Genomic DNA, 26,593 nt, shown 5'->3' with positions numbered 1-26,593 from the left:
AAGTACTCTATATAGCTTACCCTAAAAAATTGTAAATTAAATTGTAAGATCCTTCTCACAATGGGCCTCCAGCCTTCCTATGAACCTGCACACAGAGGATTTGGGAAAAAATTCAGCCCAAACCCACTAAAGTCTAAGAAAGCTTTACATAATATAAATTCTACTAGAATTTACAAGAACTAAAAGGATAACTGCCATAAACCCTGATGTTGAGACTCACTGCTCTGAGCACACACTGCAGCACTGCTTTCCTTTGGCTAGAAGGGTCAGTATTTCCTGGCCAGACACCTCCTGTGATCCCATAATCAAACATTCAGGCATCCAAGAATCAACTCCACAGGCAGTTCCCAAGTTCATAAAGTTTTCTGGGTTCATACAGGTGCCAGTATATTCCTGAGAACTGACTTGACATGTTCAAAATGTCACCCTTAGAACCTCCAAGAGCACCTTTGACCAGAAGCTCTGAAAACTAATCTACAAAACATAATGAGCTGCATTTCACAGCCACCCAGGATGTACAGAGAGGACCCAGAGCACTGTTGTTCTCTGTCTATTTAAGAACTGATTCCAAACCCATTAAAAGCAATTAAAGATTGCTCCTATTTTCATTTCACTCTGGAACAGCTTCATGCAGAATACAACATGCTGAAGTGAAGGTTTGCTTTCAATGAACAGTTTTATGCTGAGAAGAGGCAAAAAAGGAGATTGTTCTATGATGTCATCTTCTAGAATATGCTTGGCTACTTCAAAGACTCAAAAACTTGTCCATTATGAATACTGGGCTGCAGTGTTATCAATCAGTTTGCTCACATCTGCAAAGCATTCACAAAAATAAAGCCTCTAATAGTGATGCTACTTGAGGAAATAGTCTTTCATATTGCAAAATTATTCACACCAGAGCCTTCATTTTGCAGTTATTTTTGCGTGTTCTTATAACATTCATTTAAATTAAACAACTCTTACACTGCATTCACTGAAGTTGAAGAATACCAAAAAAATACTCAGCCAAATTTGTAAAAAATGGCATAGAAGGAAGAGATGGTAATTACTGCCATTGCTATGAAAAAAAGCTGCTGAGATAGAGCCAATAATAATGAAAACCATTTAATAATCAAGAAGAGTCTCTTCACATTTTCTTCCACTCTCACACGTTCAGCTCAATACTCCAGATTTACTTCCAAGTAAATCCCAGAAACAAAAGGTCTCGATTTCACACTTGGGCAGCACTGTTTGGAGTCAGAGTTCTCACAGGGGCATTCTCGTGTCACTAAAATTATGAGCTTTGTTAAATTTCTACAGTGATTGAAATGGGCCCCAGGAAAAGGAAGGAAGTTTATGGCTGTGTGCTCCCTGTAGGGAAGAGGGAGATGGTTGATCCCTTGTCCTCCCCAGCCAGGCCCAGTGACTGTGATGAGCTCCCTGTGGGACAGGCAGTGGCATCTACTGAAGGTGCTCTGCACTGTCAAGCTTAAAAAAAAAACAAACAGCAAAACCAAACAAAATATTTGTTTTTGCAGCAAAGCATCCTGCCAGTGTCACTATATCAAACACTGTCTTTGGCCAGAATACTTTGTCTGAAATTTCTTTGCAGTCCTAATGCAGCATCCCATACAATTCCCACCACTGGCTAAGAAATGAGAACTGTGTTAGAAAGTAGTGGGTTTTTTTTTGTTTGTTTGTGGATTGTTTGGGGGTTTGGTTTGGTTTTGGGGTTTTTTTGGTGGTGGTGGTTGGATGATTTTTTTCCTTTGGTAAAAGAAGTGACAATGTAGTGTCAAATGTAATGTCCCATGGCCTCAGACCCTGGTGGGCAGACTTTTATCCTGACAGACCCCTGAGGTCCAATACATTATTATCCCACCATTCCAGATATATAAACACTGGCATGGAGAACGTGCAATGAGTGACTTGCCTGGTATCACAATATCACTTATATGCAAACAAATCTCCACTTTCTTGTCCACTGTTCCTACATCCACCCACCAGCCAATATGTCCTGTCTAGTGGAGTCTGGAGTACCCAGTCTGAGCACATGTGACTCCTGCAAAGTCTTTCAAAAAGGGAAAAATAAGAGAAAAATGCTACTCCTGGGTGTCACTTGAGATGTGACCTGCAGGGATGAGGGAGGAGCAGACAGTGCTGGGAAAGAAGAGCTCTGGAGACTCTCTGGCATAAAATTGCACCACACAAAAGATGCAAGATTGTCAAACTCCCATGAACCAGAAACAACGCTGTGCCAGTAAGGAGGTATAATTATAGTTTAAATAATGGAGCTCTGAGCAACCTGGGCTAGTGGGAGGTGTCCTTGCCCATGGAAGGGGGTTGGAATGATATGAACTTTAAGGTCTCTTCCAACCCAAACCATTCTGTGATTCTATAAGTGCACATCTAAACATCTGTGTGTGCACACACACGTGTACCTACACATAAATGCATCTACTAAAATCAGAGCTCCCAACCTCATAATGTTCCACCCACCATGACTCTTCTCTGAGTGAAGAGGCCACATCTTTCCAAGGAAGGACAGCTATGGAAAGATAACTAAAAATGTGAATATTCCCACAGACCATCTAGACCATCACCACAGCACCTGTCCACAGCCAACAGAAATGTGGTAACACACACAAAACCTAAGCAGTTGTCAAAAAGACAACTGTGTTCAGTCAGTAGTCACTGAACATAAAGAAGGATTTGTGTACTTAAATGGCCATTTTTCCCAGCTGTATCACTTGGCCTAATAAAAGATGCTGTCCATACTCACAAAATTACCTCCTCTCCATCCCACACCACCACAAAACTGCTGCTGCATCTGTTTACTCGTATCAGACGTGCCTCATTCTCTTAAATGCTTTAAATTCTCTATTTAATCTTCTGGGAAATAAAAATTAGAAAAAAAAGATATAAAGAACCAGAGGGCATTTGAAAGCTCTGTGTTCCATTATCACAACCATCTCCATAAGCCTGACCTGGCTTGCCACCCAGATTAGACATAATAGCTGCTCCCCAGTGGAACTGGCCCAGTCTCTGTCTCTCCAGTTCAATGCTGTCTCGTGCTGGCAGATTAAAGATAATGAGTGCAGACAGATACAGCTTTCCCTGCAACAGCAGCTAATGTTAGTGGCTTTGGAGGTGTTTTTTCCCTCCTGAGCCACCTGCCATCTGTTTAATCTACAAGAAAAAAACCGACCCAACCTCTTTTGTGTTGATGTCGTTTCACATTAAACAGGCATCGCTGACTGAGGCCTTGTCTCATCCTCAGCGAGTGCTGGTTCAACACCAGGAGGATGTTTCAAGGACAAGAAGAGCCAAAGTGGTTCTTGAACAACCTGCAGGACGAGAAGGACAGACCCTTTGCTGGGACTGTCCAGCACCTTCTGCCACGTCCTTCATAAAAGCCGTGGCTTGGACAAGAGGATGGGTGCATTTGCATATATTCACAGTCTGAATTAATTTGGGTATTTCCAATGGCTTCCATGAAATTAGGTCCATTTGGATGCAGAGATAATCTAGTTGGGAATTCAAAGCTTCCTCTGCCTTTTCCACAACCACACCTACAAGACTGTGCAGGGAAAACCCACACAGAAGAATGTGATGTCTTTCTTAAGAGAGAACACTTCAAAAACCTTTTGGTTGGTGTCATGTCTGTTTGATTTTTTTTTTTTTAAATTAAAAAGCTAAGAAAAACACAAGAAAGAAAGAGGGAACCTTCTCTGCTTCCAACCTTCAGATAAACTTCATTACCACACAAGGCCCATACAGTCAGGTAACTCCTCACAGTTTGTCATGGATGTGCAGTGATGATGAGCTCTCCTGGGGAAGGGTAACACAGACCTGCAGCACCTGAAGTTGCAGGAGTACCCACCAGCTTCTTTCCACCTTTTCTGGACACTTTCCTTCTCAGAAAGTGCAAAGTGATCATGCTTCTGACACCAGAGAGAGCTCGGAAATGGCACCTTCACTACAAACAGCAAGGGAAAATGAGGATGGAGAAAGGGGAATGGGAAAGTACCAAGGACAAGAATTCTCTGCAGCAATTCACAGCTGGTCTGTCATCATCCAAACACACCTCTTACCCCCTCCAGAGAAGGAATGGGTCAGACTTAAACATTGGGAGATTGTATCTGACGATCCTGTAGTTCACCAAGTCCCTTAAAAACTAAGCAGATTTTTTACACAAGAGAAAACATTACATATAGGATATATGCTTTGGCAGAAAAAAACCCTCAACCTGCATCAGCATCAGCTCCTGCAGTTCCTTGGGGATCTGTCAAGGTGGGTCAAAGGGAAGTCAGCACTGCCTCCTCTTCTGTGTAATACTCCACCTTCTGCCTCTCTCCTCACCTCCCTCTTTTGCACCACGACTCCTTTTAATTACACCAGTGTTTCCCCTTCCTTTTGCACAGGAAGTAAATCCTTCACCATTCCCAGGTCTGCCTCTTGCTTTGGAAAAGCGCTGTGCAAGGAAAACTGAAGTTACAGAGGGGCAGAATAACATCATGGCTGCAGAGGTTCATTCCTGAGGACTGTCTTGCCTGCATTTATGATAATCCCTTCATTCCATCTGCAGCCCATGCCCTGGTGCAGCAACCCCCTTTTCCAGTTCCAAGAAATTATGCATTCGTTATGGAGGAAATTAACACCTCAAAGCAAACTATAATTAGGAATTCTTCAATTCAGTTTATGCTTTTTCAATTAGCCCCTCTATAATTTTAATCACGGGAGCATTAACATGTTTCCGGAATTTATATACCTGTGATATAATTAAATCCTGAAATGCCTTAGTCTGCAACAACAAAGCAGAGCTTAGTCATCTTCCCTTCATGTGACTTTTTGTGTTATTACAGACACACCAAAGGGCACCTGGGAGTATAAACATCACCACATGCAGCAGAGAGGAGCCCACTTGTCCTCTGAACTCATCATCCTCACTCCTGGTGGAGGGACTGCTGGCTGGGGGGTGGCCATTTGCCAGGGACTTGTGCTCAGACTCATCCCATCTCATTTTAAGTCCCTTAAGGAGCTGCTTCCATTAGGTCAATCACCCCTGGTGCTCCACCAGAAGAGCCAAGGTGCTTCCTGGGGGCTGCTCCAACCCCGAGCAGCTGTGGGCAGGCTCAGCCTGTCCCACTGAAGGGTCTCATCCAAGGGTTCTCACAGGCTTGGCACTGCACCTCACAAAATCCCCAATTTTTCATTTTTGGAATCTTTTACATTGTTTGGTATTATCCTTCCATTCAAGGAAGGGATGTATTGGCTCTGGGAGCTGTGAAGAAAAGAAATGTCTTGGGGAAAAAAACCCCTCAAACTGGCAACTGTGGGTATTTCCTCCTGCTCCCTCATCTTACTGGGTGACAGCTTGATGTGAGAAAATGGCCATCAATTTGTGAGTCTCAGCTTAAAGTTCTGACTTCATTAACCTTTTGATTGCTGGAATTAAATCTGACAGCTTACATGGTCAGCACAAAAGATTTATGCAAAAATATTCCTTCCCCCACTCAAGTATCCTCCAGCCACACATAAAAAGTGTTAGCAAAAAGCCTCACTGTAGTACTAATAAAATGCTGCTTGACACAAAAGAATTGGCTGCATGTGTAACTTGATTGTTAAAGTATTATCATGAAAACATACTCAAATTTTATGGCTTTCCTCTCCCATTTCTATCCACTGCCAAAGCTCTCTGTGGAATGGTCACAGACACAGCGGGTCACCCAGGCTCCCACATCAGCTGTGCTTCTGATGGCTGATAAATGGCCAAGGGCAGTTCTGTGACTTTTTAAGGGACACAGTTCTCAGCTGAACAGTTTTCTGTTCCAGTAAGAAAATGCATTTCCTGTACCAGATGAAACAACTGATCCCAAATGCCCTTATCCTCACTTTTTAGGACTAAAACCTGGCTCTTTGGGGGAACTAAGAAAACCTTGGAACCCCCATTCCATAAATGATGCCATGGTACATGAAAGACTATAAATATTCCTTCCTGATCCCTGTATCTCCTGACACAACAGACAAAGCACTTCTAATATTCAGAATAATTTCAAGTCCTACTGAAGCCATTATGGATGATCCCTGGAAGTGTCCAAGGCCAGGCTGGACAGGGCTTGGAGCAACCTGGGATAGAGGAAAAGTGTCCCTGCCACTGGCAGGGGGTTGAAATGAGATGGTGTTTAAGGTCCCTTCCAACCCAAACCATTCTAGGACTGCATTTAATACCACAACTTGACAGCTCCAGCTGAAATGGAAGGGCAGGCTCAGGACTGCAGGGCTCTGAACAAACTAACCAGAGTTTGGACACATCAGTGAGGTCAAACCTGTGAGTGCTTCTGTGCAATACCCTATTCTGTTCTTTTTTTGGTGTAACAAACATCATGCTGGTCCTCACAGCTGCCATTATTCCACCCAAATTCTCATTTTTATTCTTTCTCATTCTCATTTTTGTTCTCTCACATTTGCACACAGTTAAAGAAAAAGCAGATCTGGTTTATCTCTAAGAAGAAAGAAACTCTCTCATTTACCTTCAAACCCTGAGCTAAATTGAAGGCAGAATGCCAGGCAAGAGAAACCCAGCTTGAATGATTTCAGAACAATATCCCTGAGGTATATTATGGGAGATGTTAATTAATACAGATAATTAGGCTTATAATATCAGAAGCCTAGATTGATAATCTCATTCCTCATTAAATACAACAAAATTAAAAGATCTAATGTGACGACTATTTTGCCCTGTACTCAATCAACCCACTCACGTGATGCAGACATCTGAATGTGAGCTTAGAAAAGGCAGCACAGGAATTTGATTTTCCAGGTACTAAGAAGATGCCTATCGAGGCAATCCAACTTTCAGAATCAGGCAAGATAATTTCAGCATTAAACTCCTTCTTATTGTTTTGCTTGCTCCTTGACTGCAGCCTTTATTTTGGAACACAAGGTACGGCTGCATGGGAGTTTTAAGAACAAGCAATTGCCACCCTTTCGTGGCATTAATGAATTAATTATCAGCACAAATGCCTGAGGCAAGCTCATGTGATTCCACTGAGAGGCTGCAAAGCAGTGAGCTGAACAGCACTGCTCCCTGTACAGCGATGGAGATCTATACACCAAAGCCACCAGCCCCAAAACAGAACAAAAACCTCAGCAAATATGGTGAATTTAGAGTTTCTCCCCATGGAATCGAGGTCACTAGGCCTGCAAACCACTCTTTTGTGAGGATGGAAAGAACCACTGTGCAGGAAAAGCAAAAGCAGACTAAGGATGCCAGTGAGAGGGATGCAGGAAAAGTGACTGAGGATGAAAAGATGATGCCCAAAATCACAAAAAAAAAGAAAGAAAGAAGGAGTTATCTGGAGATTAAATTTATAGCCTGTGGCTCCACACGCTCTCAATTTCTGCTTTGTTGCAGAGGGAAATGAAAGGCAAGTGTTAGCTAGTCCAAATCTCAGTTCTCCAACATAAAATGGAAGCAAAACCACTGCCCTCCATCACAGGAAATTTTCATTTGTTGCTGAATGCAGGAACACTTAGGTACAAACACATCCTACAAGATTGTTTCCTGGGAGAATAGCTTGGGCATAAAACCAGAAAAAAACACTGTTCTTATGTGTTCTGTTAAATAACACTACAGATGTTTTCTCTTGATATGTTCAACATCACGGACACCAAAAATTACCTTTATTTCATGCTTAGAAGACCAAGACTCAGATGTTGCTACTTAAGAGTACATGAGGCTCAGTCCATATAAATTAATTTCTGCTCCTGGCTGAGTGTTGATATGAAAATACTTATTTGACCTTTGCCCAGTACTTCTAAATATATTTTAAATATTTAATTTCCATTCTCTTATTTAGATTTATTTCCTTCCTTTCAGACGTACCTTAACAAAATAAGCCATCCTTCCTCACAAAAGTGATTACAAGTATCTGACCATTCCATGCATTCACAATAAATGATCCTACCTGAATATATTTCTCCAGGATCACTTACACATGATACTTAGACTGCAAAAATATATATATATATATAAAAAAATATCAAATATATATATTCTACCCCACCCCAAAAAAATATATCTGCAAAAAGGCAAGAGCAAAGGTCAAACAAGATTGTTCCAATTATACTGTTTTATAATTATACTGTATATAATATATGTATTTATATACTGTATATAACATACAATTATACTGTAATATAATACCAATTATATTACAGAGTGCAGGGATCAGGTGCCTAAAGACTGTCCTGGACCTGGGTGCTGGCAGCACACAAAAGAACACTACAGATTATTTACTGACACATCTCTGAGAACTGCAGGAAGATAAAGAGATTAAATCCATCTTCTTCCAACAAAAAAGTTCTCTGTTGTCTCAAACCCTCCAAAATATAATTGCAGGCTGTTCTCTAACGTCCTCCTACAGTGTCCTACAGCTCCAACACTCTGAGCAGGGTATGGGCACAGCAATCACACCCGTGGGCAGCATTTATGCCAACTCTGAAATCCCCCAAACTAATACCTGCTCTGGAAATTTGATTTTCTCCATAACAGCAGTATAGGTAGATTGGTAGAAGCAACAGCATCTTAATAAACCAGATGGACTTTCAAATATCCAACACCCAAAAACCAGCCCAGTGGATGAGTTGTGTGGAGAAAACCCCTCACAGTGGTATTTCCAAGCAGTGAGTGGGATATAAAGCCTCAAATAGAGGTCTAAAGATGTCATATGTGAATAATCTATGCAGGACTGACTCAGCCCTCCTGACAATAACACATTCAAAGGCAGAAATATCCTCAAAATCACATTGGAGATTTTCAGGAAAGAGCTGAGGAGTAAAGATTGAGAACACTTGCATTCTTCCTTCCTCTTGTGAGTGCATTATAGATGAATGTCAGCCCTCAGCATATCAATCACAGCACCATTCATGGGGTTTAGATTGATATAAGAACACCTAAAAGTTATTTTTAAAGGGCAATGTGGAGTCAAGGTCTGTGGGTTATACCACGAAAAATAAAGGCACCAATGCAACGCCTGTGCCACAAGGGAGAACATTTCTGCTTGCTGAGGCTTCACCTCTCTTTTGGCAATAGGACAAAACAGATCAAAGAATATCTAAGTTTACATTAATGCTGTTAGTTCATATGAAAGTGTCTTCACTGTTACCCACAGATCATTAACAATGCCGAGTTCACGGTCGTTACTTTTATAAACAACCACATTTAAATTATTTATCATGAGCACTGGGGAACATCAGAAATGTCTTAATGCTGAAAGTGACTTTGGAGTTGGTGTGCCTGCCTTTCAAATGAATGAAAAACACAACGAATCTTATTTTAAATATCCTACAGTATTACTCTAAAAACATTCTTGCAGACCATGCTCCATCTCTGTGCTACAGCAGAAGGAAATAACTCAAGAAAAAGTTACTTAACTCTCTTATGTACAGATACTACCTTGGAGTCACACCCCTACATCACTCCAGCTCACCAGCCCCACAACAGAGATTGCTCAGACATTGCCCTAAATCTCTGTTTGTCTTAATGCCTTCAGTGCCTGAGCACAGGATGGCATCACATCCTTGAGGGGCTCTAAGCCACTTAAGTTTGTGGCAGACTTTTAAAGCACATTTTTTTTATCGTGTTTAATAGACATGACTGGAAAATACCACACTTGTGTAAGAGAAATAAACCATGTACAACCAAAAGGCAGAACAACTGACCAGACAAAAACAAAGAAGATGTATTTGAGCTCAGTTTGAATACAATTAAAAACACTGAAGAGGATGAACCACCACCTCCCTCTTGTGTAATTAAGAGTGTCCCAAGGAGTTCACAGTATGTTATTCATGTGTTATTCCTGTAATGTGCTGGGTGCTGTTGACACTCCCTACTCTGAGGGAATGTTACCTGCTTCTGCATATGGTATTTTGAGAGAATCTCACAAATGGGAGTGTGCAGAACAGACTGGAAGAAAAGGGAACAGGTTGGGAAAATCAAAGGTTGGAATAACTGGATTTGTCAAGGCCAGACTAGGAACAGTCTGGATGGTTACACAGAGGAAGGTACTCCCACATTCTCAGGCTGTCATATTTAATAAAAAGCTAAAATCCCCCCTCCCCTTTACTCCCCCTGCTCCTCCTGGTTTCCATTCACACATCTGTAAGTCAATAAAATGGACTCATAATAGGAAATAATTTTATCACTTAGATGTGGCATATAAATATTGCCCTCTCTGCAAACATGTGTGTAATGGGCTACGATGCAATTAAAGAAACCTGAGTGAAAATTTATAAAAAATCTCTACCAATTTTATATACAGATGCATTTGCTGGCAAAGGCATTATTCACTGAATGCAGTTAAACTGCAGTAAATCGACTTTGAGAAAAATCACAAGACTTTTCAATAAAAAGACAAAATAGCAACACTGTTAAGACAGCAGGTGGTAAAACGAGATACAGGAATGTTCCCCCATATAAAGAAATAAAACAAAACAGAGCTGTGTGATTTTACTGCTCTTTTCCAGCAGAAAAACATCCCTAAAGGACTCAGAAAATAGGCTCCTAAATTTGCTCATATGGAGTAGCAGAGATTGAAAGGGAAACTTTGAAATACATTACTCAGGAAAACTAGAGAATGGATGGTGCAAGCCTTAAAGAGCAGACTTTTTTCCTGAGCCTGTCAATGCAATCTGGGGGAAAGCTGTGACACAGGCTGGACCACCAAGCCACGTAGGATATTTCATTAAATCCAGCAGTTTACCTCTGAGCAATCTGCTCCTGAATACATCCTTCAAAAGCACTAAGAACCTGTCAGTGAGGCACAGAAGCCCAGGTCACTTGGAAAGAAGGAACTAGAGGTTTTTAAAATACCAGGCATGGAAAAAGCTGCCAAGGTCTCTTGTGAAAACTGGAGGTAAAAGCCTGAAGGTCCCCCAGGGAGGTAATGGATACCTGCTGGATACCACTGCAAAGCAGGACCCACTGCTTTTCTAAGTGATTCCAGTCGCTGCTCTCAGCTGAGGAGCCTGGCAGGAGGAGTGGCAGGATGAGGGGAAGGATGAATGGCCAACTGGCACTTCTGCCAGTGACAGATGAGGCAGTACCAGCTCAGAAGGGAACTTTGCTCATCTGTGCTGGTGCCTTTCTCCATGTACAAATTCACTCTGATGGAAGAGACCTCTAAGCCATGTTCCCACAGTCAGGGAGTGACCTGCAGTGGAGTGTCCCAGTCCAGCATCTCATCACTAAGAGCAGGGCCCAGCTCAGAGTCAGCCAGAAATGTTTTTTCTATTCCACAGGTTCCTGGGCAGCTCCCTGCCCCCAGATGACCAGGCAAGTGACTGCACCCCTGTACTGGGCACTGGTGAGGCTGCACCTTGAGAGCTGTGTCCAGTTCTGGGCCCCTCACTGTGAGAAAGACACTGAGAGGCTGGAGAGAGTCCAGAGAAGGGAATGGAGCTGGGGAAGGGGCTGGAGCACAACTCCCTGACAGGAGGGGGGAGTCAGATGGGGGTCATGCTCTGCTCCCAGGACACAGGGATAGACAAGAGGAAATGGTCTCAAGCTGCACCAGGGGAGGCTCAGGTTGGATATCACGAAGAATTTCTTCATGGAAAGGGTTGTCAAGCACTGGAACAGGCTGCCCAGGGAGGCTGTGGAGTCCCCATCCCTGAAGGTGTCCAAGGAACGACTGGACGTGGCACTCAGTGCTCTGGTCTAGTTTACAAAGTGGTGACTGGTCAAAGATTTCCCAACTTAAATGATTCCGTGGTTGTGTAATTCTGTAAATCCCCTGCTCTGTCAGCAGGACCTGCTTACCTACACTAGCAAAGCCTCACTAAATCAGAACTCCTTTTCTCTGCACCAGATTCATTCCTTCACTGTACAACCAGCCCAGCAGCAACAGCTGGATTATGTGTGTGAGAAGTGAGGTCAGACCCAGAAACTGCACAAATGCATCTGCAAGCACTGAAGACAGTTCAGGTATTCCTCCAGTAGTTACAGGCAGGCCTTGTTCACCATGGAAGAGAGGGCAGGATGAAGACCTGGAGCCTCCTCCACCTTCCCACAGCACCACTCAGTACCCAGCTCCACGTCCTGCTGTGCTCCAGCCCTGCAGAGGCATCTGAAGTGCTGCTGAGAGGGTAATAACCCTGCACAGTGCCAGCAGCACTCCTTCCTGGAGGTTAACAGCAGGAGGCAAGGAGGCTGAGGCATTTATAAAAGGAGACTGTGAAAGGCAGAATCAACAGCCGAGTTGGCCTTTTAGTCAGCGCTGGCTTTCAGCAGCTCCATTATCAGAGGAGAACGAGAGAGGCGTGAGGGAAGCCTGGGGAGGAAGGAGATGGGGGGGGAACTGTGAAGAGAGAAGACAAAACACCCACCTGACAGGTGCTCCCCGGGACTGAGCAGGCTTCAGCATCACGGTGATGGTGGTGTCGGTCTCGTTCAGGGGCGAGTCCGTGTCGTACTCCGGCATCGACGGCGCTGCAGCAGAGCAGGGACACGTTAGGAACACACCACTCACTCACTCAGGTTAACATTCCTTGGAGACCATTTCACATTTCTCAAATGAAATGTCAAAATACTCCCCGGTGTTACGACCAGAGTCATCAAAACTGCTTAAATATTTGGATGCTCTTTTTCTCCTCAAATTAAATAGGAATTGGCCCCCCCCGGATCTTCAAGCTGGCTTGGAAAATCTTCAAGGTGGTTTTGAATTTTTAAGACTTAGTAATGCTTTGAGGTGGGATCATTCCTTCCATTTTATAGGGGAAGAAAGAAAAACGGACATGATAAAAAAAAAAACCACCCAAGAGGAGTGAGTCAGTGGCAGAGCTGAGGAAAGCACCCAGGAATCCTGAATCTTTTCTGGTCAGTGGATTAGCCTCCTCACATCTTAAGAGTTCTTAATACAGAGACTTAAGCTGTGTCCCCTTGATTAGCTGGAGGGTGTGTTATGGAGCACAAAAGATGAAAAGAGAGCAGTACAAATTAGCCAGGTTATTTTTGCACCCAAATCCATGATATTTTACCCCAGTGCTTTAGTGATGCTGACTCAACGGGCAGCTGCACAGATTCCAGGGCTGCCCTCGGGCAGTTCCCAGCCATGGCATCCCCATCCCTTCCCTGACATGTTTTCCAAAGCAATACAGAAACCCATGGAATATTCACTCTCAGCCAAACTTTAGTTTCTACTCCTGCTTTGTTATCTTCTCTTAGGATCATTCCATGAAAGTAGAAGTTTTCCTTAGGAAACATATTTTACTTATTACTTTTTCCTTCTTATTTGGGACAAATTCATCTATTTGGGACAAATTTTACTGTGTAAGAACTGAAGAGATCAGGAGGTCAGAGCAGTATCAAGTCTGTTCCAAAGATGCAAGTTTGGTTCAAGTATCTTTAAAGTACAAAGCAAACAGAAGAATTCACACAAATAGTTCACCTGTAACTCACAAGGGCAGGCTGCACTGTGGGGGATCCCATATTTAATCCTCTCATGGTGATTTCCACTGTAATCCTGTTTACAATCAGGATTATTATCTAAATGCCTGAAAACTGTCAAGAGTGGGGCTGCTATTATCAGCTCAGCTACTGACTTCCCTGTCAATAAGCCAGGGAAGAATGAATGCCAACTCCTTCAGGAGGATTTCTCTGAAATAAGGTGCTCTGCATCAAGGGGAAGGAGTGAGATGTTTAAAGAAGACACATATCACCAGTGGTCTTCTATACCAGAGATCACCACAGATGCTGGAGATCACAGACTGATTTGGGTTGGAAGGGAACTCAAAGATCCTTTTGTTCCAACCCCCTGCCATGGGCAGGGACACCTTCCACTAGCCCAGGTTGCTCCAAGCCCTCTCCAGCCTGGCCTTGGACACTCCCAGGGATGGGGCAGCCACTGCCTGGAGGTGGCAAGGCCAGTTTGGACACCACAACAAGGCTGGGCTCTGCCTTTGCAGCCTCCACCATCCTTCTCTGAATCTTCTGCCCCAAGTGCAGAAGATTCTGCACTGGTGCCACTGAATTGTTTCTGGATTAGCTGTTGGCTGCCTTGGACATCTCTGAGACCTGTTCAGCCACCCTCTGTGTGAGCACTGCACCTGCCACAGACAACTTCCAATCTTGCTGTCAGACACTATATAGCTGAAAAGGAAATGGAAGAAATAGGTCTTGCCAGGCCCAGCTAAGGGTATGGAGAATAAATAATCCAGTGATCCTGGTCTGTGCTAGTCACAGGACAGCAGAATAAGATACAGCAGTTTTCGTGTGTGCTCCACACAGAACAGGTGTGTGGCACCTCACTCAACTCACAATTGGCAGAGATGTCCCTAAAGTAGCAAGCCCTGCTCATCAAATGAATGCCTGTTTTCCTGCCCAAAGAAAAGTCCTGAGGAATTCTGCTATTCAGTTGAGATTGAGATGTAAACAAATGTATCCACCCATATAAACAAATATGCTCACACATTGCTACAGCACAGATGTCTTTTCGTTTTCAAACACATACAGACTTACAAGGACATTCCAGTCAGTGCAAAAATCCTTCTTCTCCCTAATAACCTTGAGACTGCCTTTTAGAGCAAGTTTAACAGTCATTTCCAAATTACTTGGAAAATGCAAATGTCACAAACTTGACCACACAATGAGATAATCCAATGTCAGATAATCCTAATGCTTGCACGGAGTTTGCACCCAGCTATTGTGACCCAGGTATTTCAAAGGTGGAAGTTAAAAAAGACAATAAATCAAGTGTGCATACAGGTAGTAGTCATGCAGGCTTCCAACACAACTTGAGCACTCATGGAATAATAAAATTCAAAGGAAGAGAATCAGAGGGGAAAAGCACTACCATTGTTGAGCTATTTTACTTCTCTGGTCACAAAGGAATAGAGTCCACACAGTGCTGTCCCTTCACAGCAGGGCTGCACAAACCCCACAGTCTGTGGAGCTCTTTGGACACATAATGGCTTTGCTTCAAGTGGTTTAGGGCTTTTGGACTAAATGTTAAGGGTTCAAACCCTGCAGATGGCCAGCAGAAGAAGGGGATGCATTTTACTTCCTTCAAGTTTACCCTGTCACTCACTGCTGACAATTTGCTTTTACTACCCAATTTTGAAAAAGGGCAGTGGAAAACACACACTGTTGTGCCCTCTTTCCTACAGCACTCAGCCCTAATTTCAAGCATTCCAAGTGTCCTGAATGTCCCAAATGCTTATTTTGGCTCTACTGAAAAAAAACCCAGTTAAGGTAGTTCAAAAAAATGTCAGTGCTTCTCTCTGTTAGAAAAGCTATTTTAGTGCAATCAACTACATGTTAAAATTAAAATCTACATATATCTGCCCAACATCACCTCTACCATCCCTTTTTTGATAACTAGCCTAAGTCTCCTCTTTGTTTTTTCACATGTTCTCTTTGCAATGCCTCCTTATTTTAGTGCATTTCATATTCTTGTCTGCCTACCTCGAGCCCTCCCTCTGCTCTTACTCATAAAAACCCCAATGAAAACAGCTTTCCTCCTTTATTTTTAGTCTCTTTGCACTATTAATTCCATTACTTCATTACATCCATCTTGGTGCATTCTGAAAATAAAAACCACATTACCGAAGGAGCTTCCCCATCCAGGCAGATAATGCTGACAATAATTATTATAGAGGTAGTTCATTTGTACAACTAATGATGATTCTCATTTAAAACACTCCACAAAAACATTCATGGCTATTTAAGATACTCACAAATTAACCACTGCATTTGTTACCAGATCAAACACAGGTTTAAAAATCTGCCCTATGGAATTGGGAGAGACACCGAGCTCAATATTTTTATTGTTTTATGCACCAGCTTTAGATCTAAAGAACAAAGCACTGGAAAGTGTGGGGGTTTTTTTAATTTCTTCAAAGCAGTACCTGAAATTTTAGTTGCAATCCGAGTGGTGATGGGTGGCCCAAAGCCCTTGACTGTGCTGGCTTTGATGGTGAAGGAATATGTGGTCCCTGGGTATAATCCTACAAACAGGTGGTGGGTCTCATTCCTCAGCTTGAAGACTTTCCCCCTTTGGCTGGACAGGTCAGCACTGGGATCCAGGGACCCAACGGCCTTGTATGTAATCTGCAAATGAAGAACAAGGAAAGGAAGGTGACAAGGGGCCTATTTTTGCTCCCCTGTTTGCCATCTCTTGAAATCAGACGTTGAAAACTCAAGGCCAGGGATAATTTCAGTATCTCTGGTGAGCGGCTCTGTATTTGCATCCCAACATGGCAATTTTACTTAGGGAAAAACTAATCTTTTCTCTCCACTCAAACCTCAGCATGGGCTGATCTACAACAAAAGATGCAGTGAACTGCTTTTTTGTTCCAAATCTCAGAACTTCTGTAGTCAAATCAGAGCACACAGCACGACCGGCACAATTACCAGGAGAATTTCCCACACAATCCCCCCCAGCATCTGAAAACCCTCGGTGCAAACATGGATACATTTTCCTTTGGAAAATCATCTTTAGCACATTTTCTTTTGGCAAATCATCTTCTCATAAGGCAGCTGAAAACAATGGCAGCAACAAAGGCTTTGAAAGTCTTTTCCTGTGCTGAGAGAACACGCTGAAATGAAATTGTACATTTAAATGAAATAAATATGACCAAGTCTTTAGATAAAAGCCCTTCTCCTTTGTAAGCCAACCACTGATATCCTTTCCCTCCCCTCACTCTGAGCCTCAGAGTGCACATTTACATGTGGTTTACACCTGAGAGAATAAGCCAGGAGGGTTCTGGACCTGGAGAGGTGTCAGGAATACACCTGTAGCTGGTGCCAGCACACCTGGAGAGGAATCCACACCTTTGAAATCCTGCTCCAGCTCCATCATCCCACCCATGGAAACCCTCTGGATATACAGACACTTGCAAGCAAAACTCATGACTTATTTACCAGCCAATTCCTTGCCTGCCTTCCAAATTCAATCCAAAGGCAGCTCAGATTCAGTAGAGCTGTCAGTATAATACACTGTGCTCTGCTGCTCTCCTAACCTTTCCTGATATTATGGGATCCTCACTTATTTGTAATGAAACACTATGAATAAATCAATGTATGTTAATACACGAAGTCTTCAATTTTTTATGAAGGTCTCCACAAGAATCTAATTCCCAGCTTTGCTTGAAAGAGCCTTTGAAAATTTTTAAGTCGCTTGTCTTGTGACAAGAGGAAAATGTTGCATTTTCAGGAAAAATAAATATCCAGTGTTTAAAAAGGGGAGGCTTTAATAATAACAGGATAAATAAGAGACTGATGGTGCCAGCAACAGTCAGATAGTGAAGGAACTCGGAAGGATAAAGGACAGGCACATTCCCAACAGCACAAGAGGGACAGAACACTGAGCCCAGGAGCCTCCCAGCTGGACAGGAATCACACACTCAGGAGGATGATTCAAATCCCTGGTCAGTTGTGCAAAATTTGGCTACATGAGTCCAAATTCTGTGTAAAGTGTAAACCAAGTCAATAGTACAAGTTCAAGCCTACAGGAAGCTATCAAAAAAGGCTTTATATATTTAATTTCCAGGTGTTCAGTGATATATAATTGTTGTGATAGACCATGGGGAATCAAATAAGAACAGATCAGTGTAAGAAATACAGTGACCAGTTCTTGCTCTCAGCAGAGTGAGCCTGGAGCTCTTCTCTGCCTCCCTCAAGAGGGGCTGAAGTGGGGAGGAAAGTACACCCAGCCACTGCCAGGAGAGCCCGTGGCCCACCTCTGTGATGACCCTTGTCATGACCACCATGAGCTGGGAGTCTCCACATTGCCATTTGTGACACATTTTGTGGTTGAGGGACTGGATTTCTGTGGTTGCTGAGTGCTGATGGTCGAGCAGCAAAGCCCCAGGTGAAGCAGCTGAAGCAGCCCTGAACACAGAGCCCTCCACTTGGAAAAGGAGGCAAACCCTCTCCCAGCTCGGGGAAAACAACCATCATTTCTCTCTGCCAAGTGAGATACCTGCTGTTTCTTGGATATTAATGCTACCCTGAGTGTGGATTAACATCTGAGAGCTCTGTCTCAGTCTATCCCTCCACGGACCTCCCAGCTGAGCTGCAGCAGCTGCCACTTCAGCTGCAGCCCAGCTGCCCTTGCCAGCAGCACCTCCTGCAGTGGGGGATGGCTGCTCCCTCCTGCCCTGGCACAATCCATGCTCTGCCAGCCTCAGGCTCCCCAGCCATCCCTGCAACACTCCTCACAGTGTGCCACCATCACCTCCAGTCAGTGGTACTTCCTCACTGGAGTATCTGAGCTGCACTGTATGGATCTGTGTGAATCCACGTCCCTGCGTCAGGAGATTTCTTCTACAGAAATAAAGATGCTGCAATACATCACTTATATGCTCTTTTTCACATGTAAGTGTATCCTGCACCAAATTATAACCAGCTGAAAGGAAGACACTAAGAAATTGCCACTCCTCTTAACTGGTTTAAACTAAATTTTCTGAAGCAAGGGAAACTGTGGGGAACCAGAGAGTGAAAAATTTTCAGGAAGAAACCACGGAAATTTCAAACTTTGGAGTCATTTATAAAAGCACAAAAAACATGTCTGGAGAAGAAATACTTTCCTGGAACAAGAAGGATGCTGGAAAAAACCCACCTGCTCTTGTGGTTCCTATGCTGAGTATTTATCTTAATTTCTTGTTCCAAGTGTCAAAGCATTTCATTACAAAACAAACAAGAGATTCTAATCTAAAAAAATGAGATGACTCAATTGCTAGAAAGCAGCTGTTCTAAATTATAATAAAAAAATCTATTTTAAAGACAAACCATGTCATCTAATACTTGTGCTTTCTGGGGAAAAAAAAAGAAACAGTATTAATAATTTAAATGTTTAAAAACCTACAAAGAAAACAAACAGGAAAATACTCAGAAATATATTTGAGAATATAATTCTGACTGGAAATATTGAAAATATTTATTTGCATTCTGATGTAGAATAAATGCAAATACAAAGATGAGGAAATTTCTCACAGGACTGAAACTCTATGTTTTTTAACCACCCTCCTGTTATCTCCTGCACACCAGGTGCTGCCTTAAGTGGAAAGTTGCCTTTCCTCTGCAAACTGGAATGTCTGTCCCATGTTTACATATGGAATGGAGAGTTTACATACTGGCTCCAGTGGAACTTGATGATCCCAAGGAAAGGTTTTAGTGGCCAACACTACAATGGTTCCAAACACAGCAAAAACAGGCAAAGAAATACACATTAATAAATGCTAAATCTTCCTGGGAATCTCCTTCATGGAGTTAATGAAACACTTCTCAAACTGCAGTGTGTCTCCAGAGACACAAATCTGGAGAAATCAGCAAGTCAGATGGTGAAGGAACTCAGAAGGATAAAGGACAGGCACATTCCCACCAGCACAGGAGGGACAGAACAGTGAGCCCAGGAGCCTCCCAGCTGGACAGGAATCACACACTCAGGAGGAGCACAGAGGATTCAAATCCCTGGTACACTCTGCAAAATTTGGATACATGAGTCCAAATTCTGTCTAAAGTGTAAACCAAGTCAACAGTACAAGTTCAAGCCTACAGGAAGCTATCAAAAAAGGCTTTATATGTTTAATTTCCAGGTGTTCAGTGATATATAATTCCTGTGATAGACTATGGGGAATCAAATAAGAACAGCTCACTGTAAGAAATGGGATTGTTAGCAACTTCACTGCTGGATCTTAATGATTTATATCCTTTATAATCTATATAAATATGTGATATAGCATCCAACCTATGCCAGTGCCCCACTAACCAGAGGCATCCCCTCTTATTCCATCCTTCTTTCTGTTTTTCACCCATTTTAAACCTTGGAATATTAACTCCTTGAAATCACCGAGCTGTGTTAACCACCACAGGGATGTAGATATATAATATTGAGAGCATGAGCACAGCTCCTCTCTCCTTCACAGAGCCCAATTTAACACAATTTTCCAGGGAGATGGGAATGCTCTGCTAACTGTCACTGTCTGCAAACCTTCTCTTACAAGGGCTTATAAAACTTTCTTGGGGAAGGGAGAGACCACAGCAGAGGAATTAACTAAACTAGGAAGCACAAGGTTATTTTCCACCTCAAATGTTTCTTCAGAAGAAAACACATCATTAAAAAAAAATAACAAAAATAATCCCCCCTTAACCCCCTTGGATTTTCCAAAAGCCCAGAGGATTTCTTGCAACCACACAAGTCTGGTGAATTTTACTCCTTCTCTGCACGGTGGGGGAAGAAAGGGCTTTGTCCTGTGCTTTTTGAAATAAAATTATCAGCAGGTGTGGTTGAAAATTAGAGGTTAAGAGGATCCCTATACAAAAAGAGGGTTCATATTGTTAAAAATGTGGTAATTAAACAGTGAAATGGACCATCAAGCAACGTGATAAATTACACTTTGGCTTTAGGAGTTCCTCTGGAAGGACATATTATGGCACAATCACAAGGCCACAAGCTTAATACAAGAACAAAGATGATAAAGGTGATAAAGATCTCATCACTTCACTGAAATGGCCCTTCTTGCCCTGCACTACTAAAATCCTTTGGGACCCCTGGATGGCTGTTCAGATTCTCTTTAATTCTCTTAAATAAATAAATTAACAAGACAGAATATTCCACTCAAACCACAGCTGATATATCCATTTAGCCTTCCCATACATTCGATGCATTCCAGTGAGCTTTCCCACTGAGGGGGAACAGAGCTGTCAGGATTTTGTGTTTAGAACCCCAAAACTGAGGGCAGCAAACTCCAGTGTTTGCTCTCAGGACTGAGAACTTGCCAGTCAAGGCAAAAAAAAAAGAAAACGCTCCTATATTTCTTCCCACAGCAGTTGAACCCAGTAGGCAGAGCACTTCATCTTATATCTTTTGCCATACAGAATTAATCAACCCCAGTGAGCAGCATTTTGCTCTTTACAACCATATCCACCATCAACCATAAGGACTTTAAGCTTCCCCCCTGATTTTAGCAATTGCAGCCTGTTCCCATGCAAATGGTAAGAGCTGCTGTTAAATCACACACTACTTTGTGGATACATTATACAACCTTATATCTATTTTCCATTTTAGTGACAGCCTGCACAGCAGTTTGGGGAAGGCATTTGAAACCTATAAATCCATTACATTATTCCCCTACATTTCCACTGATGTTTTATGTTCCTGTCTTTATAAAACAGCCCATCCTGCCTCTCCACACCCTCACACAACCCCCAGTACTTGGGGATGCTTTGGAGATGACAAGTAGCTGCCACATCCATCCATCCATCCATCTATCTATCTATCTATCTATCTATCTATCTATCTATCTATCTATCTATCTATCTATCTATCTATCATGGTCTTTTCCCCCCTTTTTCACTTACTAGTGACTCAAGACTGAAAAAAATCTCTTGCTATGGGCAAGAGAGGAGCCAGAAGGAGGAACATGACACAGCCACTGTTTGCAGGACTCTGCCAAGGTCAGGAGTGGGGTCTGCAGGACACCCTGACTACTGTCTCTACTGAGCCAGAAGGAAAGGCAGCTTTTCCTGACTTCTTGCTGCTTTTTGAACTCACTCCTGTCTTGTGAAGCAAGACCTGGAATCAAGACCTTTTTTATCTGGTGGTTCTTGTCACATCCTGCTGCACAGAGGGGCACGGGGAGGTGGGTGCACTGGGAATAAGGATCCCTGTGGACTGTCACAGATGTCAGCTCCTCCAAGGCTGCTCAGTGAGCAGGAGAGGAGGAGGAGGCACCATCCTGTGTGACCAGAACAGCCCAGGAGCTGGAGTCACTCCCACACCAGGGCTGGGCTCAGCCTCCCCTGCCCCAGGGGACTGTGTCCTGTCACCATGTCCCCCGACTCAGCTCACAGAAAGGGCTGGTACCAAACCCATTGAAATAACAAAATAAAGCCACTGACACCCCAGAAAATGAAAACTGCAGACCATTCCCAGCTTTAATTCCTTTCTTTTTTAAAGTGGCATCCCCTGGAGAGGGACTTGTCACAAAGGCAGGGAGTGCTATGACAAGGGGGAACGACTTAGACCAGACATTATGAAGAAATTCTTTACTATAATGGTGGGGAGGCCCTGGCACAGGTTGCCCAGAGAAGCTGTGGCTGCCCCATCCCTGGAAGTGTCCAAGGCCAGGTTGGACAGGGTTTGGAGCAACCTGGGCTAGTGGAAGGTGTCCTTTCCCATGGCAGGGGGTGGAATGAGATGAGCTTTAAGGTCCCTTCCAACCCAAACCATTCTGTGATTCTACGACTCTCATTTTGAAAACCACTTCACCAGAGAGACAGTGCTACTTCCCAACTGCATAATCCTCTCTGGAATCAGAGTTACTCCTATTTAACCAGAAGACAGCCAGGCAGACTCAGTTGCTTACGAGCCTGACTTAGTGGTGTTTAAACCCTCCCTAGTACAGCTTTAGAAAAGCTCAGTATTGATGTGCCTGGAGCTCACACCAGTGCACTCACACCCAGCTGCAAAGCAGAGCATCCCTGTGAGAGCCAGGCTGGGGTCCTGCCTGCCCAGCACCTGCAGGCAAACAGGTACTTCCCCCCTGTGCTTTCCTACACCACTCACTTCAAATTCATAACAGGGCTGGCACAGAACTTCACAAACAGACAAGAAATAATAATTTTATCACAGGCAAAGCGTGATTTTCCAGGGCTGGAAAACATTATGCAATTCAGAGGAGTGCAGAGATAAGGGAGTCAGGTATCACAGAGAGCACTGGATGTGTTTCACAGGCTTCAGCACTGCAGATGGAGGGGAGGGGAAACCAACTGCAAGGCTTCCTGATTGAAAACACCTCAGGAAACAATAGGCTATTTCGTTTTAAATCTTGCCTGACATATTCCACTCCATGCTTTAATAAAGCCTACAGGAAAACTTCATTTTCCCCCCGCATCCCAAAAATAAACACGAATCAGCCGACGCATTCAAGTCTGACAGAAATATCCTTGAACTCAAACTTATCCAAACATATTCCATTCACTTCCCTGGTTGCTGCCTCAGGGAAGCAGCGTTCCTCCAGCCAGGTGTTAAGATGCCAAATGCAATGTGAGTTAACCAGGAAAATTACTTTTATCATAGAATCACACAATGCTTTGGGTAGGAAGGGACCTTAAACATCATCTCATTCCAACCCCTGCCATAGGCAGGGACACCTTCCACTAGATCAGGTTTTTATGATGGAATAAAACCAGCTGTGGCTCGTGGTGTCTGCTGGAAATGTTTTATTTAGAATTCAGCATGTCCAGAGGGTGTACAAGGTGAAGGTTTTCTACTGAACACCTCACTTGCTACCATTTCAGGCACCACTGACCCTCCAGAAATTTTGCAAGGCTTCTCCTTAGTCCTTCCTACGTATGGATTTATTCTCACATTGTGAACAGTGAGTTTCCAAAACACATCTTTTTGAATCTCAGTGTATATTGTTCATGAGATACCTAACAACAAAAGCAGCTTCAGATTTCAGTGTGAAGAACAGCAAGGAGGAGAAGACTGAGAAAACTGAGAGGGGATCTCCTCAATACACTCAAGTATCTCAGAGGTGGGTGCTGAGAGGATGGTGCCAGACTCTTTTCAGAGGTGCCCAAGAACAAGACAAGGAGTTATGGCCATAAACTAAAACACATGAAGCTGCAACTCAGTATGAGGAAGAACTTCTTTCCATGGAGGATGGCAGAGCACTGGAACAGCCACCAAGGCAGCTAGTGGAGCCTTCCTCTCTGGAGACATTCCAAACCCACCTGGATGCATTTGTGTGTAACCTGCTGTAGGTGACCCTGTTTTGCCCTGGATGATCTCCAGAGGTCATTCTGGATTCTGTAAAGAGCTATTCCCAACCACATCTTTCCCTTCCTACCTTCTAGCTGAATCTGACAACAAGAGGATTCACAAGAAGTTTTTAAAATTATAAACACATTCTTTACACAAATCAGCCCAGCACCACCAGTGAGTGTGATCTGGGTTCTCCCCACTCCCTGCTCACCAGGCTGAGGAGGAAGGTTTAATTGCCCCTTCCTCTTCAGTGCCATCTCTTAGCACCAGGCCTTTAGCTGGATAAGGAAAATTAATACTTCTGAATTCAAACCTGACAAGCCAAAACCTTCCCCAGCCTGAACCTTACTGAAGAATGAAAATCAGCTCTTCTTCCCCACAGCCTCTTGCTTGAGGTCACTCTCAGAATGACACTTCCACAGTAAAACATCACTGCATGGACAGCTACTGATGCTTTAAGAAGCTGATGCAATACAGGGAGTGAATTACAAAGTCACTGTCAGCTGAACCCAACAGCAAAAATCGGGTCCAGATCTACGAGAAAAAGCCCAGGCTTTTGTTACACCACCTTTCCTGCAGAAATCTTTACTTTCTGCCATTAATTCTACATTTAATCTTGGCAAACCACAGTCCCAGCAGACAACCAGAGATCTTTCCGTTTGCTTTCCAAAGGTGAAACATAACTGTTGTTTTGTACAATTGTAAGCAGATTCTCAGAGATTCTCCTCCTGCAATAAAGATGCCACTCCAGGTTCCCAGCCACATGGAGACTGGCACTGTCCCCACTCCTGTTTACAGCATGACTGCGTGGTAACACTTGCCACTTCCAGTTCCTGGTAGCAAACAGAGTGCAAATCATAAACAACCAGGGGCTGGGATGTGGGTTATACGTTTGATTTCAAGTTCAAAGCCAAGAGTGTCGGAGGTGGAGGACTCTGATCTGTGTTTTTGCATCAAAGCATGCAAATATTTTGTCTAGCTCACCTCCATCTTCACATTCCAGCACCAGTCTCACTTGGGTGTGAAAGATAAGACGTGAAGAACATAAGGAATCCCATCTTTTTCACATATATTATCAGAGCTTCTTCTTTTCTTGAAGAGAACAGGAGAGAGGCACGATCCCTCTTGGCTGTTGTTCAATGTGATTTTGAAGGAGGGCAATATCAGTGACTGCATTCAAAGAATCCCAGAATGGTTTGGGTTGAAGGGGACTTTAAAGCTCATCCAGTCCCACCCCCTGCCACAGGCAAGGACATCTTCCACCATCCCAGGTTGCTCCAAGCCCTGTCCAACCTGGCCTTGGACACTTCCAGGGATGGGGCAGCCACAGCTTCTCTGGGCAACCTGTGCCAGGGCCTCCCCACCCTCACATGGAAGAATTTCTTCCTAATATCCAATCTAAATCTGCTCTCTGGCAGTTTAAAGCCATTCCCCCTTGTCACTCCAGGCCCTTGTCCACAGTCCCTCTCCAGCTCTCTTGGAGCCACTTCGGGCACTGGAAAGTGCTCTAAATTCTCCCCGGAGCCTCCTCTTCTCCAGGTTGGCCCCTGATTGCTTGAGGTGACCTCTACCAATATGGTCAAATCAACCTGATACCTACAGGGCATTACAAGAAAACAAACCTCTCTGGCTGCAGGCTCCCAAAGGCAGGAGTGCAGTTCTTAGCAAACATCCCACCTGTCCTGCCTGCAGGATATGATGGAAACAGAGGCACGTGGGAATCAACCCCTGAACCACACAGGGATGCTGGGAAACACCTTGGCTTCACCAGTCAGAAACAACAACCAGTGGAAAAGGCAAACTAAAGAATGCACTTTTTTCAGCAACCTACTGAAACAGGTTATCACGTAGAGGGTGGAGGGGGAAAAGGTGTCAGATGAGCAGATTCAAGGCATATGTTCCCATCTGCCACAAAATACCTTTTTTTACAATGACAGGACAAGGGGGAATGGTTTTAAGCTGAAGGAGGGTAGATTTAGATGTTAGAAGAAATTATGACTGTGAGGGTGGGGAGGCCCTGGCACAGGTTGCCCAGAGAAGCTGTGGCTGCCCCTGGATCCCTGGAAGTGTCCAAGGCCAGGTTGGATGGGGCTTGGAGCAACCTGGGCTGGTGGAAAGTGTCCCTGCCCATGGCAGGGGGTGGAATGAGATGATCTTCACATTCCCTTCCAACCCAAACCATTCTGTGGTTCTGTCAAAGTGATCAACCCTGCCTGCCACAGACTGAAGGGGACCAACACAGGAGCAAAACCAGCACAGACTGGTCAGATCAGAACTTAACCCCCAAACCAGGCCACATGAAAGTCTTAACAAAGGTCTTCATACTCTTAATCCACAAACCCCATAAGAAGCCTGGCTGCACACCTGAATACACACCAGCAAGAGACTGACAGCAGGAGGAACACTTTGTACAGGAACACCAGCTGGAAGCACCCAAGCCAATATTCTGAGCCCAGCAAACCTCTCACACACATTTACTTCCTCTTCTGCCAAGGGAATCTTAAGTGCATTTCTACATTCTCATCTCAAAAGCAGAGCATAACTGAATAGAGCTCTGAGCTCCTTTCTTATCCCAAGATCAACCTATGAACACTCCCACAAAAAATTTAAAATTCTTCTTCAGTGAAGGAATTGCAGAGGACTGAGGAGGAGAACTCACTTGTACATCCTTTTGACACAATATTTGGCCTATCTTTCCTCTTTCACACAAACATCCCTAAATCAAACTGTAGTTTTCTATTTTGATTTTTTGGTCCTTTCTTTTTGGCCTGGATCTTCCAATTTTCACACTTAGGGCAGAATTGAAAACATCTCAAACCCCAAATATCCATGAACAACAT

The 26,593-nt window shown here is 43.6% G+C and overlaps 1 protein-coding gene across 13 annotated transcripts in view; it reads right to left on the bottom strand.

The window, feature by feature from the left end:
• PTPRT (protein tyrosine phosphatase receptor type T) overlaps positions 1–26,593 on the bottom strand; it is a 448,309-nt gene that overhangs the window by 98,377 nt on the left and 323,339 nt on the right. For all 13 annotated transcript variants that reach the window (XM_032704671.1, XM_032704672.1, XM_032704675.1 and 10 more), the window contains exons 10-11: positions 15,889–16,090; positions 12,370–12,472 (exon numbers count right to left, since the gene is read on the bottom strand). In XM_032704671.1, coding sequence (XP_032560562.1) covers positions 12,370–12,472; positions 15,889–16,090 — 305 coding nt within the window. The remainder of the gene's footprint in view (positions 1–12,369; positions 12,473–15,888; positions 16,091–26,593) is intronic.

Source organism: Chiroxiphia lanceolata, chromosome 17 (assembly GCF_009829145.1).
Source record: "Chiroxiphia lanceolata isolate bChiLan1 chromosome 17, bChiLan1.pri, whole genome shotgun sequence".
In the NCBI taxonomy this organism is placed as follows: domain Eukaryota; kingdom Metazoa; phylum Chordata; class Aves; order Passeriformes; family Pipridae; genus Chiroxiphia; species Chiroxiphia lanceolata.
This window is presented reverse-complemented; position numbering and strand designations above follow the sequence as displayed.